This window comes from Mustela nigripes, chromosome 6 (genome assembly GCF_022355385.1).
Source record: "Mustela nigripes isolate SB6536 chromosome 6, MUSNIG.SB6536, whole genome shotgun sequence".
Lineage (NCBI taxonomy): Eukaryota > Metazoa > Chordata > Mammalia > Carnivora > Mustelidae > Mustela > Mustela nigripes.
Window position 1 is genome coordinate 141177820 of NC_081562.1, and position 17720 is coordinate 141195539.

Here is a 17720-nt window from a genome sequence, read left to right on the forward strand (position 1 = left end):
ACTGATCTAAGAATGTATATGCACATACACATTTTGATTAAGCTATTTAAAAGCAACACTGCTAAGGAAATCACATGCTCTTCTCCATAAGAGCACAAGAAGGGAAGAGACGAATTTTAAAATTGGACTATATTCCCTACATTATTAAAAAAAGAAAAAAAGAAAACGTAAAAGAAGCAACCTGAGACTTGATTGGTCTCAAACAGTGAGATTCAGAATAAGAGGTAGTTACGAAATGTTTTGAAAAAATCTAACAACACTTTAATAAGAGTCTTCTCCAATAAGAAGAACATAAAATAATGGTGTAAAGGAAGGATTAAGAGCCAAGAGTCAATCAGACAAAAAGTGTATTTTGTTTAATAAATTATTCTCAGATCATTTTCAAGGAGAAGTGCTTGGCAAGCTTCAACCATTTCCCAAAGGGCTGAGCCAGAGGTCTGCACCCAGATGGAAGACAGCCACACTCAAGAAAACTAGACGAGATACCGAGACTCTGCTAAAGAGAGATTTACATTCGTCACTTGGTGGCATGTCGTTCTCCTAGGGGAAGCAGCTCTGTTCTGTGGAACTCAGACACTTCCATGGTCTAAGCTCTCCCAACACAGCTCATACTCATCCAGCAGCACATGTTTGAAAGGTAGCGCTGGCGAGAGCTGTGTCTGCCCACCCTCGTAACATGTCCGCACGTGCCGATGAGAGAGGGGTAAATAACCTCAAAAGCAGAGACCGTGGTAAAATGCGATAAAATAATCAGGAACTGGTAAATTTTGAGTACTGTTTTTGATTTTATAAAGCGGACTTAATTTTTATAAATAATGGCGTGTTTAACAATCGTTGGGCTGTGTGTCTGAACAGGGAGCAACCCGCTCTCAGAAGCCAACGTGGGCTAATTCTAGCAAACCACTGACTCTGTATTCCCGAAAAAGTGTGAACATTGGTGATTTTCTTTAATAGCTATTCTCAAACACTGGGAGAACACAAGCTAATTTTTTAGGGGAAAAAAACCACACACACACACAGACCCTTTGGCCCCTACACCTAAACATGGAAGTTAAGTTTTCAAAAACACGCAGGCCTTTGAAATTAGAATTTTCACAAAGTTGGCTTTCACTAAAGGATGCAGGTATAATCTACAGAATCTGTCTAGAGAAAACATCATGTGGTATTTTACAGAACTTTTAGCAGCAAGGTGCTTGCCGGGTTACAATTCGGCATCCCTCTGAAACATATATGTTCCCATGGACCCCACACTGTCCACTCTTCTGACCCCCAAAGGAACAACTCTACCATAAATCCTCTCTTATTCTGGAGCTGTAAATTATAGAAAAAAATTTATAAGGAAAATAATTTATAACATATTTTATAAAAAAACACACCAGAATGTTGCTTATTTTTTTTTTTTTTTTTAATTCCAGGAGAAGGACAGAGCACACTATCTGCCAAATAAATGTTGGCTGACGAAGGGGGAAAACTAACAGCCCATTGACTTTCAATGTGACTCCAGGAGGGCACCTGGACACAAGACTGTACGACCAGTTGAATGTGTTATGTCTAGGGAAGATATTCTCCCATCTCATCTTCTCTAATTTAAAGAAGACAGCAGTACATGGTCCTTAAATTTTAATTGATGGGCAAGAGCCTTACGTCATGTGTAACCAAGTGCCAGCTTATGTGCTGCCCATCTACATAGACAGAGAGAAAAGCCCCTGGCTAACACAGAAACTGAAATAAAGTGGCCGTTAGCGCAGTTTCATCCCATAGGTGTTCCTGGACACGGCATATAATGAAGAAAGGCGAAACATACTGAAAAAAGCATTCGGGAGTATATAAACAAAAAAAACTCTAATGTCAAAGTAGGAAAATCCCCAAACTCTAAAGCATCAGAGATGAAAATCCCTTCATATTTAAATGAAAGCTAATGCCGCTAATAGACAAGGCTTTGTTTTATCTAGGTCTGTAGTATACTTCTTCTGTGCACTCGACATGTACATTATTCAGACATGTACAGAGCACATCTGTTGGATTGTGCGGCCTGTAGGCTGTGCCCCGAGTCCTCAACTTTGCAGGCCTGACATATCTTTAACTCTCTGAGTTATTGAGGTCAACCTGAGGATCATAAATCAAGAAATTCCATGAAAATAAAAACTCTTATTCATATTTTGCAATTAAAAAAAAGTTAAAAGGAAGGGATTCCTAATACAGGGTAACTACGTTTTGAAGAGTCAAGCGACTATGCTGTATGTTTTCAATTTGAAACCATGATTGTGATATGTTTAGGGGTTTAATTTATGGAACAATCGAGCAATCTTTATATTTAACATTAAATGCCTGAATATTATAAATCACTTAAGATGAACATTTATGGGAGAGTTTCAGTGCAACTTCTGAACAACTTGTCACTTTTACTGTGGAGCAATGATTTGTAAAAAACGATATGCTAAGTAATCCTGGAGTATAATTTAGGGACACAAAAACAACTGTCAGGAAACAGCCAGAGACTACATTTAATGAAATCTTTACAGACTGAAGTAATAAGTATTAAATTAATCAACACAGCTTAATTGAAGCTCTATTTGTAACATTTTTTATTAGACTTGTTATTAATGAACCTTTAAATGCTACCACTAACTTGAGCTCTATGTTAAATTTAAATAATGAACCATTGTTCACACACACAAAAGAACAAACACCGCTTTAATAGCCCTTTGTCTCCACGGGGCTTTTACTCTGTGCACAGCTAACATGAAGACATGTCCTTCCTTCCTCTCACCGTTGTTTACATGGTTGGCAAGAAAACATCTTTAAGGCTGCTACAAGGGTCTGAAATGACTCAAGTGAAATCCCTGAGAAATTACAAGTGCAACGGCGAAGAATGAAAATTAGAAAACATTTCTGGTCGAACTCAAAGATAGTGTTTTCAAGTCTGTGTTTCTGGAATTCTGGATTAAGTATGTCTAGGGATGATCTGCTCTGGGTTGGTAAAGACTTACCGGAACATGTCTCCCAAGCCCTTCAGCATTCCCTTCTTGGCTTTCATTTTGTCCTTCTCCTTGTCTCGGTCTTTCTTCTTGTCTTTGCCAGCTTTATCCTTTCTCCTATCCATCTTGTCGCCTTTCTCTTGGTTTCCATTCATGTGTCTCTCCAGAGAATGTGAAGGCTGATCACTGGCTGTGGATACAGACTCTCTCCCTGATCTTGAACTTTCTTCTGTGTCTTCCTCCACTTGGAAGGGAAACAAACACAAACAGATGAGGAATACAATGAACCAAAAGAACAAAGTCAAAGAGGCTAAAATATACACATGCAGATTTTGCTTTCCTACATTTTCTACCGTTGTTTGACCCTGCTATCAATGGGGATTGCAATGTTAATTTAGTTTTTGCTTTTTTAAGTTTTTCCTTTTTTAGTAATCTTTACACCCAACCTGGGACTTGAACTCATGACCCCGAGATCAAGAGTCCCATGCTCCTCTGACTGAGCCTGCCAGGCGCCCCTGTGCTATTTACTTTTGAAGAGAATGAGAACTGAACATGTGGTATGGATGACTACTAAGCACATAGGTATTCCTATGTGAAGATCATGTGCCAATGGTAAGAGACAAGCAGCTTCCTGGCCAGATGTTGATTCCTTCACTAGGGTAATATCCTCCTTGATACAGGCTATGCATGGCTGGCTGGGATTAGTAGGCGCTTATCACACAGCGTGGATCCCTAAGGCTCCTGTGTACTGTACTTGCAAAATGCAAAGGAAACAAGCAGCTCCTCCTCTGGTGCTTCCTTTCCTCGCAGGTAAGGATAACGTAGATCTACTCTGGCCCCTCATTAATTTGTGAGACTACACCATTCACTAGTAAGCACACCAACACCAGCACAAGGACTTCTTTCTTCAGGCTCCCAAATATGTCCATTTGTGATTTCTGCAAACAGAAGACTGGATCTTCACAGCCTGTTACTTTTCCTCATGCTGTCATTGCATAAAGCCAACATCATAAGCAAATGCTACTGTATCTTCTAATCCTAAATAATTCTGCATGTCCATCTACACCATGACAAGGAAACAAAGATGGATAAAACCATGAAAATGTGTAAATCAATAACCTCACACTCCCTTGAAGTCTGCAGATAAAAGATCTACTTAGTGATAACAATATCCTATCCTTTGAACCAACACTCAGCAAGCATATGGTCCAAGGGCACTTCAATACCTCAAACTTTTTGATCTGAAAGAATGACAAGTAACTAGAGTAGGTTTCCACCTACCAAAAGAATTAGAACAATTTCTATATTAAGTAAGAAACAATACATATACATATTAAGAGCCACTCTCATAAATCTTTTTTGAGATTGGTTGCCTAAGATTTTCTTCCCAATAAAATAAGAATTATTGGGGCTTCAGATTTTCCATTGACTTCTGAGGTCATTTTATTCTCCTGCATCAACAAATAAAGTAGGAATCAATGTTTTTGAGCTTCCTCTTATACAGAACCAAATAGAACAGTTAAGCCTCTTCCCAATATTTCACAAAGAACTGACCTCTAAGTCAAGTTAATATATCTTCAAGTGAAAGTCAGTCTTGCCTCTCCAACACCAAGGGACACTTGAGTTAGTAATACACAATATCAAAGTATAATAAGGCCAGTTAAAACAATCTCAGTATCTTAGTGTTCTGCTAGTAAACCTTCCCAAATCTGAGGAAAAGATGATCAGTAATGGCATGACCACTACAAGGTAATACAGTTTAAAAAAAATTCAGCTACTTAGCATGATACCAAAATAAAGTGTACAATTCCTTTCGTTGACACATTTGGTTAAAAACATGAGCCAACATATTTCTCACGCCAACAGGTCATGCCTTCGTACAGCTCAAGAATAAAAGCACCACCGTTTCTAAATCTGGAAGGTACTTCAGAGGTCATTCAGACCAACAACTCCTATTTCTTGCTGAGGAAACAGTAAAGTTTGAGGGCAGCATACTCCCAGGCTAGGACTCTTTTTAGAATTATGTCCCATATGATTGTACTTCAGCAAGACCTTCATGCGTTTCTTTCATCAACTCTGTTTGTGATTGCGCAATTCCATGCTTCACACAACACACACTGAGGTAATCTATCACCCAGCCATTACACAGTCTGCCCAGAAGATAATTCCAGCGGTCAGCACTGTATTTCAGAAACCTACTGTCAATCCTATGTATTCATTTAATGCTGTGACTTGTGGCTCATATTGATGAAATCACTCAAGAAGCCAGATCAAAAATGTATATGAAAGACTTTAATGACTTAGAAAGGTGCGACCAGTGACTTAAATGCCTTTAGAAAGGTCTGCCTCCCTCTGCACTGGGTGATCTAATTGTGAACCACTCCCCTGCTCCAAGGGTGTAGTAGATTTTAAAATTTTGCTTTTTTTCCTCTCATTTTTTTGTGGTCTACACAGAGCAGTGAAAGAATATCCTGGTCAGGGGTGCCTGGGTGGCCTGGGTTAAGCCTCTGCCTTCAGTTCAGGTCATGGTCCCAGGGTCCTGGGATCGAGCCCCACATCGGGCTCTCTGCTCAGCGGGGAGCCTGCTTCCTCCTCTCTCTCTGCCTGCCTCTCTGCCTACTTGTGATGTCTCTCTGATAAATAAGTAAATAAATAATCTTTAAAAAAAAAAAAAAGAATATCCTGGTCAACTAGGCCAAAGACGTGCCAAGTATAATGTAGCCTTTTTACACGTGAGTCTCCCAGGAGAATGTAAGTATCGCTTTAGCGGGTCTGAAGTGCCTTGTCTGACCCTGTAAACATGCCTGTTCTCCACCAGGTCACCAACTGCTGTCTCAGCCCTTTGGGGATCAGGTGTGGCCTCAACTTTGAGATAATCATGCAAATAGTTACATAGCAATCAGAGGTTCTCGGAAACTGTAAAAACTAGGTCTATTGGTCCACTCAAGATAGCTAAATGGATGCTAGTCAATCTTCTTAAATTCCCAACATGCAAGCCTCCCTTTACCCATCCTTCCATAACTCTTGGTATAAACTTTTATTACTGCACTCCCCATGTGGTGTGACCACATGTCTGCCTCCCATTCTCTAAACTTCTAAAATGAGGACTGCCAGGCAGACGCGGACAGCAGAGGAAGGACTGTGGCTAAGCCTGACGCATGACTTTATCCCAACCAACCAAACTCTCCTCCAATCTCTGGGTATCCCTGTTCCCCGAGGTTCAGAGCAATACCTACTTTCCTCTAACTGAGAGTGACAAAACTAGCCACACCCCAGCTACAACATCAGGAAGGCTCACTGTACTTGGTTTTTGCTCCCTCATCAGTTGCTGGTACCTTTTCATGTGATTATTGTTAGTGCTACACGTGTTGTCTAATGGATTTTAGAGCCCTCTCCAATATCTGAAACTATAAACAAAAAAATGAGCTCAATAAATGTAAGTGACTTAGTCTTCCACAACAACCATTATCATAAATCATGAATGGAAGTATCAGTAGCAGTTCTGCTAGTTTTCTGCCTAATAGTTTTGGCAGAAGTACAAGGGGCATATGTCTGCTCCTGGCTCAGTAACAGAATAAAGGCAGTGCCTTCACAAGTGACTATATGCTGAAGTCAGATTTGTTGCCAGTTCTTTTCATGCTCACAATAATTTTCTGGTGTATGTAATACAACTTATTTTCTAAATTGGGTGAAACAGAGAAAATTAGTATTAAATTATTTATTAACTTCGGGTTTTGTAACCTCATTTTATAAAATCAAAAATCCTAGCTCCGTTTCCTGCCCCAAGCAAGTGGACTGTTTTTAAAATGATACTTGCACGTTTGAGAATTCTTTATGCTTATTCGGAACATTCTAATTTAGATAATACATTATCACAGAAACTCTTCTGGGGGTGTACTGATTTAAGTAATCCCTTTGAATGCCAACTAATTAAAAATATTTAGCAATATGTGGCTTCATATGTACAAACATAAGATGTTCTTTTAGAGTATCATAGTATATATACTTCGAACTCTAAAAACATATGATAGAAAAAAAAAAAAAGTAAGGATCTCTCACTTGACCCTGTCCCCATGCAGAATCATGGTGGTTATCAAAAGTTAAATAAATGGGTTACAGATGTATAATTGTTTTAAATATGTATATTCAAGGTCACTGATAATACTAGTCAGATTATTTTTTAAAGTTTTACAACCAATCCTTGTACACTTAATACTACCTTTATAATGAGGTACATAAAATACTTTTATTCCCTCAAACTTAAAAAAAATACAAAAAAATTCACATAAACAATTTTTCAAGTAAGAAAAGTACTGGCAATATATTAGTAGTAAATGGTTTGATCGATTGTGTTCCCGCCATAAATTACAATGCAAGAACTTAAACTTACACTTAGATGATCTATTTAAATGCTATGTTTTACATTTTTTCTCCTTATTTCTGCTCATCTTGACACATTATTTGATTTCCTTTTGCAGATAGCCTACACAAAGAAAGATGATTACTTCCTTCCAAACAAATAGAAATTTCTATTTTTGACTAACACTTCTGCCTATTTTAACCTGCTCTATGCACTGAACTTTCCCACATGATTACCTAGGAAGGCAGATACTTTTAAGTTTCTCTTTCTGAAGAAGGTTTAACGCGAAGCTGCTCATTTCTTTTTAATGCAGCACCGTCATTCTGCAATTAAAACATACCTAATTACCATGTTTTCAACAGATGCAAATGCAGCTCAATTAAAATTCTAGTCCATGCTACAAATTAAGCTACTTAATTCTGCAAGGTATCATGTTAGGACTGGGTCACCAAGAAGTTCAGAAAAGATTGGGCACTTATATGTTAATGACTATGGAGGAAATGACGTTAGGTTTCAACTGAAAAAGTTCTGCAGCTCCTGACATAAACAAATACTTCTATCTAGTTATCACAAACATTTTCCAATCAAAAATTGACTCTAAGCCACATGGACCTGAGAGTATTTTCTTCCCCATTGTTACTGTTGATACTGTTAATGATTTCTGTTGGTTGCTTATCCACAATCCATTTTCCCCTTTCTTCTTCGTACTGGGACTCTGACCATGTTCAGGAACGCAGTCTAGCTCCAACATGTTAATTCAGCATTAGACCAACCTATGGGTGCCTGCCCCTTGATTTACTATTTCCAGTGTTACTAGTCTGAGAATGGCCCCGTCAACCTGCATAGAAACACTCCATGCTTGGGGAGATAGCGCACTCACCCCCCACTGTTGGATATACACAAGAAAGCAGAAGGCCTCTGAGGTCTATGATTACCCTTTGGATAAGCTGAATTGTGGATAATGGAGCCAAAAGGGCAGGAAGATGGGGGATCTTTGGTAACCCTGCTGGGCTATGAACCCAATGGTCTCTGAAGCTGCCCAACTTCCAGAGGTCAGCTACATAAGACAGTGCATTTCCTTATGGTTCTAGTTGCTCTGAGTTGGATTTTCTATTAAATGCAGCTGAAAGCATCCTAATAGGTACATTGTGTAAATCAAACTTTAGAGTAGCTATGAAAGATACACAATCTATCCCAAGTGTAAGAGTTAGCAGTTAAATGTAATTCTGGATAGTGGTGACAACTTTGCTAGAATTAAATGATTTGTTCAGACTGGCTACTAGAGTTAAATGAACTGTTCAGCAGGTATAAAAAGGGAAACACAAAATGAGAATGATAATATTACTTCTTCATCACCAGTAAACAAGTCCTTTCCTTTGAGGTCACAGCTCAAAGAAGCATCATTATTTCTTGAGTGAACGACACAATGAACAAATAGTCAATCACATGGAAAACTATCCTTTACTGTTCCTTACTTATGAAGGACTACCCTAGGTATCAGAAATACCTAATGAGGGAACCACACATTCTTGAGTAATTTACAATTTATTTTAAAAGACAAAGAATTAAATGGAGTAATTGTATAGAGGATGACTAAGTCTTTGGAATTTATCTTCTTAAAACTTAAAATGAGTAAGTTCAAATGAGACATGAGTAATTGGAAAATTTCACTAGACTTAGCAAATCCACTAACCCCTACCAATTTCTACTGATTAATCTTAGGTTAAAAAAAAAAAAGTGATAAAAATTAATGAAGACTAGACTCCCGGGCACTGCAAAGTCCTATGCAGGATTCAAGAACTTTGGGGATATAAATATTCTTTTTGTTTCTTATTTTAGTAGAGTATTTTGACTTTGAAAAGGAAGAAAGATGTGGAAAATGAACAGCTAGTGATACAGATGGTGTCGAATAACAGGATCTGCTTTTCTGGACTCTGACTTTTAACATTAGAATGATGAGCTCTTGGCAAGGGATAATTTAGCTTTTTCAAAATGCTAAAAAAAAAAAAAAAAAAAAAAAAAATTACAAAGCTGCCACCAAACGTAAAACATGAAGAATTAAGAAGCTTCTACCCTAACATCCTAAAATGTGAGGTGAGAATAATAACTGATATGATGAATAACCAAGAGTCTGACTATGAAAAGAAAGACAGAAGAGTTCATGTGACATTTGCCACATGCTATCACAGAGGTGGTTTCAGCAACTGGAAGACAGGTCAAGTAGATGATTCCAAAAACACTCTAAAGTATATTTAGTTCATTTTAAAAAACCAACAACAATAACTGTTTATGTTGAAGAGTGGACACAAACAATTAAGATCACTCTTCCAAAGAACTGAAGACTTATTAACAAAACTCATTTTTTGTTTCTACTTTATATTCTAGCGTCACTCCAAATTAAATAGGTAAAATGCTCCTGAAGATGCTGGTAGAATGTCATCTCCGTTATCCTTCCCTTCCCAAGAGAATGCTACAGAACACATAAGTACAATGAGGGTCATACCCTCAATTTTCTGAACCCTTGCATTTTAACTTTTGGCATCTAATTGATTTTTACATTCAAATGATGGTCTACAATGGATACTACTTCCTGTCCATGGGGACAATGTAGTGAAGCTGGAAGTGTTCCTTTCAACAGACAGAATGGATTGGTTACACAACCAAAATGGTGGCACTCATCACTCTACTGTTGGAACATCACTAAAAATTTTACTTTTAATCATGGAATGAGCGTGGTGTTGAATCTATGTTCTAACACTACACAGAATATGATTTATAGTGTCAAGGAAAGAGATTCCAGGTCACTACTCTGACTCTTTTAAGTGAAAAAAATACAAAAACAAAAATAAATAACAACACTACCATGTGCAAATATGATAAAGTAGTGAATGGCTAGCAATGCTCTATTTTGCTATTTATTGAGAAATCAAAATCACTATCCCCCAAAAGCCAGTGTTCTAAACTATCAAGCTAGTCCATACTGGGGACTCCACAAAATCTTCTTGATGTTAAAAAAAAAAAATGCTTTATAATATAAAGTCTCAGATACATCCTATATAATCAGTTAGGGCTTGAGAAAGTCAAGGAAAGACTAGAGTGCTTGGGAAGGAGTTTCCTGAAGAAGGCAGATAGTCTAACGTACCATGAGAGGGTAGGGTTGAGGGGGAGGAAGAAGACACAGCTCATGGAGATTACATACTCCAGGCAAGAATGAGCTGGGAGGCTTGACGGACTCTGAGAATAAGAACGTGATTACAGAGTTTTCTAGAGAAAGCAGAATCAGGAGATCCTAACAATAACTTTAGATATTAAATAATGAGGATTTGGCTAGATTGAACAGAAGGAGTGAAATTAGTAGATTTCATGGGGAAAAATTAAGAAAGCTTGGTAATGGAGTGATTACACAGTACGATGATGATTCGAAGTTTCAGAGCCTGGAAGTGCTAATGAGAAAGATCACATCATCATCATCCATCTTTATGTGTGAGATGCTAAGCATGTAAATGCAGTTTCTTCCTTTTCTTTGGCACTGCCAAGCATCATTACTCAACCTGGATGATCGCATTACTAACATATAACTGATTTTCTTGCCACCAGTACTGCTCACTTACCATGACATCCCTGGTAACCATCCTCTGTCCTACCACCCCAGCAATCACACTTACTCGAAATTCTTCAATGGTTCTCTAAGGCCCTTCATATAAAACAGAAATAATTTAAACAAGGTTGTCTGTGATTTGTCTTCTACTTTCATCTTAAACCGTATTCCTCATTACGCTGTCACCTACACTACACACATCAATCTTAATCAATCTATGGCAACCCAGAGAAGGTCCACAGTCTTTCTGATGCACTTGCTGCCTACATGTCCAGGTGAAGACCTCTCGGGAAACACCACTCATCTCCACTCAGACCTCTTCTGGGGCGGCTTTTCCTCGCTACCTCCCCTTCTGCTGTAAGTCCACAGAGGCTAAGTGGGTACCCTGACCTTTGGTGCCATGATAACCCATGCACTACAATGGCCCTTAACCACATTGCTTCTTAAGGATCGGTTTATCCAGTGGGTTGAACCACCCCATGGCGCCCAGGAACTTACAGGGCGAACACACACTCACATACTTTAAAGTAGTTTTAGTGTAGGGGCTTTCCCATTTGGAAGTTTAGTATTCTAGAAAAATCACAGGACTATGAATCAGAAAGTATACATTCAGCATGATTCAGTTTTTCCCAAGTGTGCTCTTGGTCAACTATTTAAATACTTCTTTCTTATCAAAAAGTGGTTAAAATGAGGATTCTATAATTCAAACACTTCAGATGTGACTTTTCATCGTACTTTTAGCTTACTTAAGTTAATATTCACCCACAAATAGAAGGGGAACTAACACCTTGGGCTATTTTACCCGCTTACACCCATATTGCATGGAGAAACTTCCTAAAATTCATCAAAGCTCCTTTTCTTAAACTGCAGGTGATATTTAAGTATTCAAATTGGCTTAAAAGCACAGGACAGGCTATTCCTACAATTCTGGAACAAAAATTTCTATAGCTCAACATCCAATTATCGATATTAATCAACTACATAATCTTTTGAAGTACTTTTGACTTTGAAACCCATGTCCTGAATTGTCACAGCAGATTTTCTATAATCTAATGGGTTTTGCTTAGATAAAATTAGACCTAGTTTGCATATTCTGCTGGAATACATAGTGCCGAAAGTGCCTACGAGTGTGCAGAATGCCGACCACAGAAAATCTGAGCTATCAACTGCGATATTCTGTTTTATAACTAATAAACAAAAAAAATTACCCAGGGATCCCTCATATGAGCTGACTTACTCCTATAAATTTACCTTCTTCAAATCTCATAGGGTTCACCTAAGCTATGTATATTTTATAGAGCTATGTCTTTTCTTATACCCTGATAAGAGACTACAAGAAAAGTGGGCAAACTACTCAAAAGCAAGCAAGTTGTCTCTGTTTTCAAGGCATACAGTTTTCACATCTAAAACTGTAAACTAGATCTTAAAATCCATAGGTACAATTAATAAGAGTGTTTTTGGTTTCATTATGCTTTACCACCTGACCCCCACAAAAAGCAGTTTCTGTGTTGATAGAAAGACTTACAATTTGGCAACTTTAAAAAGAAAAAAAAATAATAAATGGGGCCATATATTTTTCAAGAAGGAAACAAAGCAATGTTGTTGCACATAGCAACAGAAACTGATTTATTCTGGGAGAGGTAGAAGCCACGTGCTGAGAGCCAGGCAGGGTATGTAATTTGCATAGAAGAGGGAGCAGATTGTGGATGCCCTGACCTGTCAAGCCCAGGTAGGGCCTCGGAGATAATGGGTCCCAGAATACAAAGCTCCATCTTGATCCAGACAGACACACACAACACGGAGAGGCCAGATGGATTAAATGAGAGACAAAAACGCTGGCTTCTGCCATCTCCACAGGAAGAACGTAAGTGTTACAGAAGATGACAGATACCAGATACCACATGGAGCCCGCCCCGGTCTCTTGGCCCCCATTGTTGTGCCCATGCCATGATTTCGACACCGCAGAGAAGAGGCAAGCCTGTTCGGAGCCATGAAATACAGTCACCAGGGAGATGCTCGGCCCAACTGACAAGAGCCATCAAGCGAGCCTATGCCTCAGCATCTTACTTGCAGGGCTCAGGCGGGAGGAGGAAACAGGGACAGGAGCAGCACCGGGGGCTGTCTGTCTGGGTCCCCTGCCTCGGCTCACGGCCTCACGGCCTTCCGACGACAGCCCGCTCTCCGAGCCCACACGTCTGGGGCACACTGGTGGGGGAACAAAAGGACTGTCTGCTAGGACAGTGTTCCTCCCTTCAGAGCCCCGTTCAGCAGCGAAAGGGCATTTTCCCTGCCACCGGCGGCTGTGAGGGCGTCGGACCACAGCACAGGAAAGCACGGTCTGCCGGAGACCCCCAGAGCACAGACAGGGGCAAGAGAGAGATGCGCTCGCCACAAAGGACGGTGCCCTGGGAGGCGGGATGCGGAGTACAACCAGAAACAAGCACCCGGATGCTGGGAAGCCACAGTGACAGCACGTGTGTGGACCAGGCCATGAGAATCCGGAAGCCAGACTCTGAAAAGGACGCTGTTTAGGAAACCAAAGGAAGAGTGGAATGAGCTGGACCTTCCTCGCTGCTGGAGCCACAGAACACCTTTTTGTATCCAGTCCTACGTGAAGGGGACAGTCTAATGCTCACCGGGAGTAACACTGGATCGGAGGGGCATTTTTTTTTTTAAGACTTTGCTTAGGCACCAGAAGTCTGGTGCGTGCAGGTTCCGCGTGGAGCACAAAGAGGGTTGGCAACGTGACACAACCATCCCCCTCTTCCCACAGAGTGAAAGTCTCTGCCCCGCTTCTCTCTCGCAGAGACACAGGGATGCAGAGGGACTAGTCAAGCAGGAGCTCACTCACTGATACAATGAATATTCACCGAATCCCCTGATCGGCCTGGCCCCATGCTTGGTTAGGCAGGACTAAACCAGACATGGTGGTGTTTCCCTTCGTGGGCCCTACAGAAGGTCAGAGAGCTTCACGGGCAGGACTGAGGCAGGTAAGTGAGCAGGTATACAGAATCATGGAATGGCCAAACTACAGAGGACCTCAGAAACCATCTAAACCAGAGCTTTTCAAGAATGTTCTAAAGAACTGTAAACTACCCTTTACTAAAATTAAAATGTACAGACAACCAAAATGTATTAAAAGTAACTTAAAAAAAAAACAACCCTCAAGGGGTGACAGCAGAGTCCCGGCCACTCAGCCTTTCCCTGACTTCTGGACTCCCCCCAAACCCCTTGAGGCTCCCCCTCCTGACCAGAGGTCACAATACACAACTTTGAGAATCAATGATCCAGTTGTCCCAATCTTCAGTTCCACCAACGAGGAACTTAAAGCTCAAAGGTTTTAGATAACTTGACCAGAATCCCAAATTCGTCAGAAGGATGTGGACTAGGACGCGAGTCGCCCAAATCCCAGCTCAGTGCTCACTCCACTCCACTAATGCCGCCTCAACGACTCGGACTGTGGAAGTCTGAAATGTACAATATCTGTTTTTCTCTCTTTCTCTCTTTTTTTCTTTTGTAACCTGAGTTCAACAGACTGCTCTGGGAGGGGAAAAAAAAATGATAAAATCAGGCCTTTTGGACAACATAGCGCTCATGGCTACAAATGCCCATGTCACAGGTCTTTCCCCATCTCTCGTCCAGAACGTCCCCTTTGGTTTACAAAATGTAACTTGTCTATTTGCTTGTCTTTGTCTCAATGGCAGCTGAAGGAAAAAGTTTTAACATGATGTACTTAAACCAGTTATTTCAAATTATAAAAGGAAACTGAGTTGACATAGGGACAAATTTAGTTGTCTATCCACACGGCTGAGAAACTCTGAAAGCTGTCCCTATCAGAATTAAACACGTGCCTTGTACTGATATACATTCCATCCCCTGATGCATTTGAAATGAGTGTTATAGATGAGAAAATTACATTTTATGAGTGAATTTAAATAACATTTTAACCAGAACAAGAAAAAAATTCAAAAGCATCAGAAACTGTAGAAGCTTAAAAAAGAACTAAGAGTGAGGGGCCAAAGTACCATACGTCTCATTAAATACAGACCCAGGACAGGCAGAAGCATGATGCTACCACAGTAGGGCTGCATGAGAGATACTGCTTAGGCTGGAGAGGAACCACTGATAGAGCGGGAAAAAACTCAAAAGAAGGCTGAAAGCGCGTATGACTCAGGATCTTGGAGCCCAGACTTGGCAGCAAAAATAGGAAATATGTTCTTCATCTGGCAAGAAGAGGTTGCATACATTTGAAAATCACTGGCTGGATAGAGTGAAAAGGCTCCATCCAGCTTTAGATGGAGAAGGAGGTGAAGGGGCAGGAAGGCGGGGGTGGGGCAGAGCAGTGCCCTCCGGAAGTTTCGCTTGCTACGTGATGACGGTGGTATTCGCCTTCCCAAAACCAGTGTATGTGCGACAAGCAAAAACTATATGATTTTTCTTTCAGTCCCCACAGAGTATGATTTTTATCTAAAGCTTTTCTTCCCCACTGCAATTTTCCTTAGGTATTTGTGACAGGAGCAGTTCACCCAAAAGTTAAATTGCAAGTAAATTACAATCCACTTCAATTATCTCTGGTTTCTGCCTGGACTTTGAGCAATAGTGTCTCTAACACCAGTTAGATGCACAGAGTAGTGTTTGAACTTCCAAGTCCAATAGAATTATAAAAGTATAGAGCAGTAATTATGAACAACAGAAGTTAATCAATAGTTTTTACTATTCGGACTCTTAAATCCTTTTTCTTTTAAGTAAATATACTAAGGTTGTTTTCTGATTTTTAAAACCAACAGAATGGTTATTTTTATGCCATGACTGTTTAACTATAAAGATAGTGCTCTGTAACATCTGAACATACTTATAAATAATACTTTTTTCTCAATATTCTACAGAAAATATATTGCTCACCCATAATAACCTTTGACTTTCAATAATCTTAGCTTAAAATATTTTGCAATTTTGAAATACACACATCTACAAATATGCCAGCTAAGATCAAGGAAAGCAAGAGTAATTCATAAAAATAAAACTACGGTTTCAAAAGCATAGATTATTACATATATTCACTGGAGATATCACATTATAGCGGCGATTTTCAAACATTTTGGTCTCAGGATAACTTTAAATTCCTAAAAATTATTAAGGAAAAAAATAATTTTTACGTGGATTATCTCTATTATTATTTACTGAATTGAAACTGAGAAGACCTAAAAATATTAATTACTTTATAAAAAACAAAATTTATATTAAGAGAAATTGTTTTTATAAAACAATCATTGTTTTTTCAAAAAACAGTGAGTGCAAATCTCTTTACTATCTGGCTGAAAAGACTGATTCTTCTATCTGTTCTGCTTTCAATCTACTGCAGTATCAAATGACTTGTTGTCTCTAGAAAACCCAACTGTGTCCTCGTGAGAAAACAAGGGTACAAAGATAATAAATGACATCTTATTATTATGAAAAGTTTGGACCTCACTGATCCCTCTGAAGGATAACAGGAACCCCTAGGGTTCCCTGAAGCATACTTTAAGAACCGCTACTCTACCAAGCTGTCTGTAATTGCTATTCTTTCAGACATTATAAACTTACACGTCTCCATGCCTTCATCATCATCATCCACCGCTGGTTTATCATAGGACTTGTCGATGGCAGCTCTGAAGCTCTCATTGCATCCCCTTCCTCTGATTATCCGCGGCCGTGGGCGGTGGAAAGGAATATCCCCATTCAAAGTCACTTCAGCGACCGCCGTCTGCAGACTCTCTAATGAGCTTGACTTTTTCAGACCCAGGGAAGGGCCTACATCTCTGCTGGGGGAGCCTTGGAGATTTACAAAAATGAAATGTTAGTTAGAATTAGTGGTGAAAATTACATACCTGAATATCTACGGACTGTGGAAAACATCAGGGACATAAATTATTCACTCTCTGAGTTCTAAAGTGTGGATGGAAATGTTATAAAAATAAAGTTAATCGTAACCAATTTTAATTTTTTCCAAATATATTTTAAATTTAGTCTACTTTCTCTATTTTCATTAGTCTCCATTTTTAGCCCAAGAGAGCTAAAATCATTTGCTGGTCAAATCATTTGCTCCAAGTATGTAAATAACCAAAACCAGCTAGAATAACCCAGAAGCTTACTTGAAAAGTAGGGATGATGAGAAGGCTAGGATAAGCAACCAAACGTAAGCTTTGTAACTTAACTGAAATCATTTATAGACAGCTCAAAATTATTTACAGCAGAATTTAAACTTTCATCTCAGTGAGTTCCACGAATTCTCTTCCTCATTACACCACGGCTTCACACAGCTCAGTCAGTAAAACGAGCACAAAGACTACTCGTCACTGAGTCAATTAGGGCACCCTGGCACCAGACAGAAACCTGATTCTGGGAAATATTCATGTTCTCAGGAAAGAGCAATGCAAGATCTGAATAGAAACAAATTACATAAGGGCTCTCACTAGGGAGCCGTGAAGGAGGAGAGACTCAGGAGCTGAACATGAGTACGTGTGTCTCCAGGCTCGGCAGTAATAATAGCTTCTCGAGGAACAACAGAGGAACAGGAGGAAGAAAACTTAACAATTAACGAAGAAAATTTCAGGAGGATGGCAGGGGAGAATTGGGAGAATGAACAATGGGGCTGTTTCTGGAGGATATAGGGGGGGCCCGGAGAGAGTACCAGTAGCACCACGCTTTAGAAGGCAATCAAGATGAATTTCTTTGAGCGAGGAAGACAGCCGCATCCATCACTGCCTGACCTGGCACTCAGAGGCAGATGAAGTCTGCCACTCCA

The 17720-nt window shown here is 39.7% G+C and overlaps 1 protein-coding gene across 14 annotated transcripts in view; it reads right to left on the reverse strand.

Moving 5' to 3' along the window:
* Positions 1-17720, reverse strand: part of PARD3 (par-3 family cell polarity regulator) — a 653831-nt gene that overhangs the window by 197932 nt on the left and 438179 nt on the right. For all 14 annotated transcript variants that reach the window (XM_059404392.1, XM_059404389.1, XM_059404386.1 and 11 more), the window contains 2 exons: positions 16520-16747; positions 2991-3222 (listed from right to left, as the gene is read on the reverse strand). In XM_059404392.1, the coding sequence (XP_059260375.1) occupies positions 2991-3222; positions 16520-16747 (460 nt within the window). The remainder of the gene's footprint in view (positions 1-2990; positions 3223-16519; positions 16748-17720) is intronic.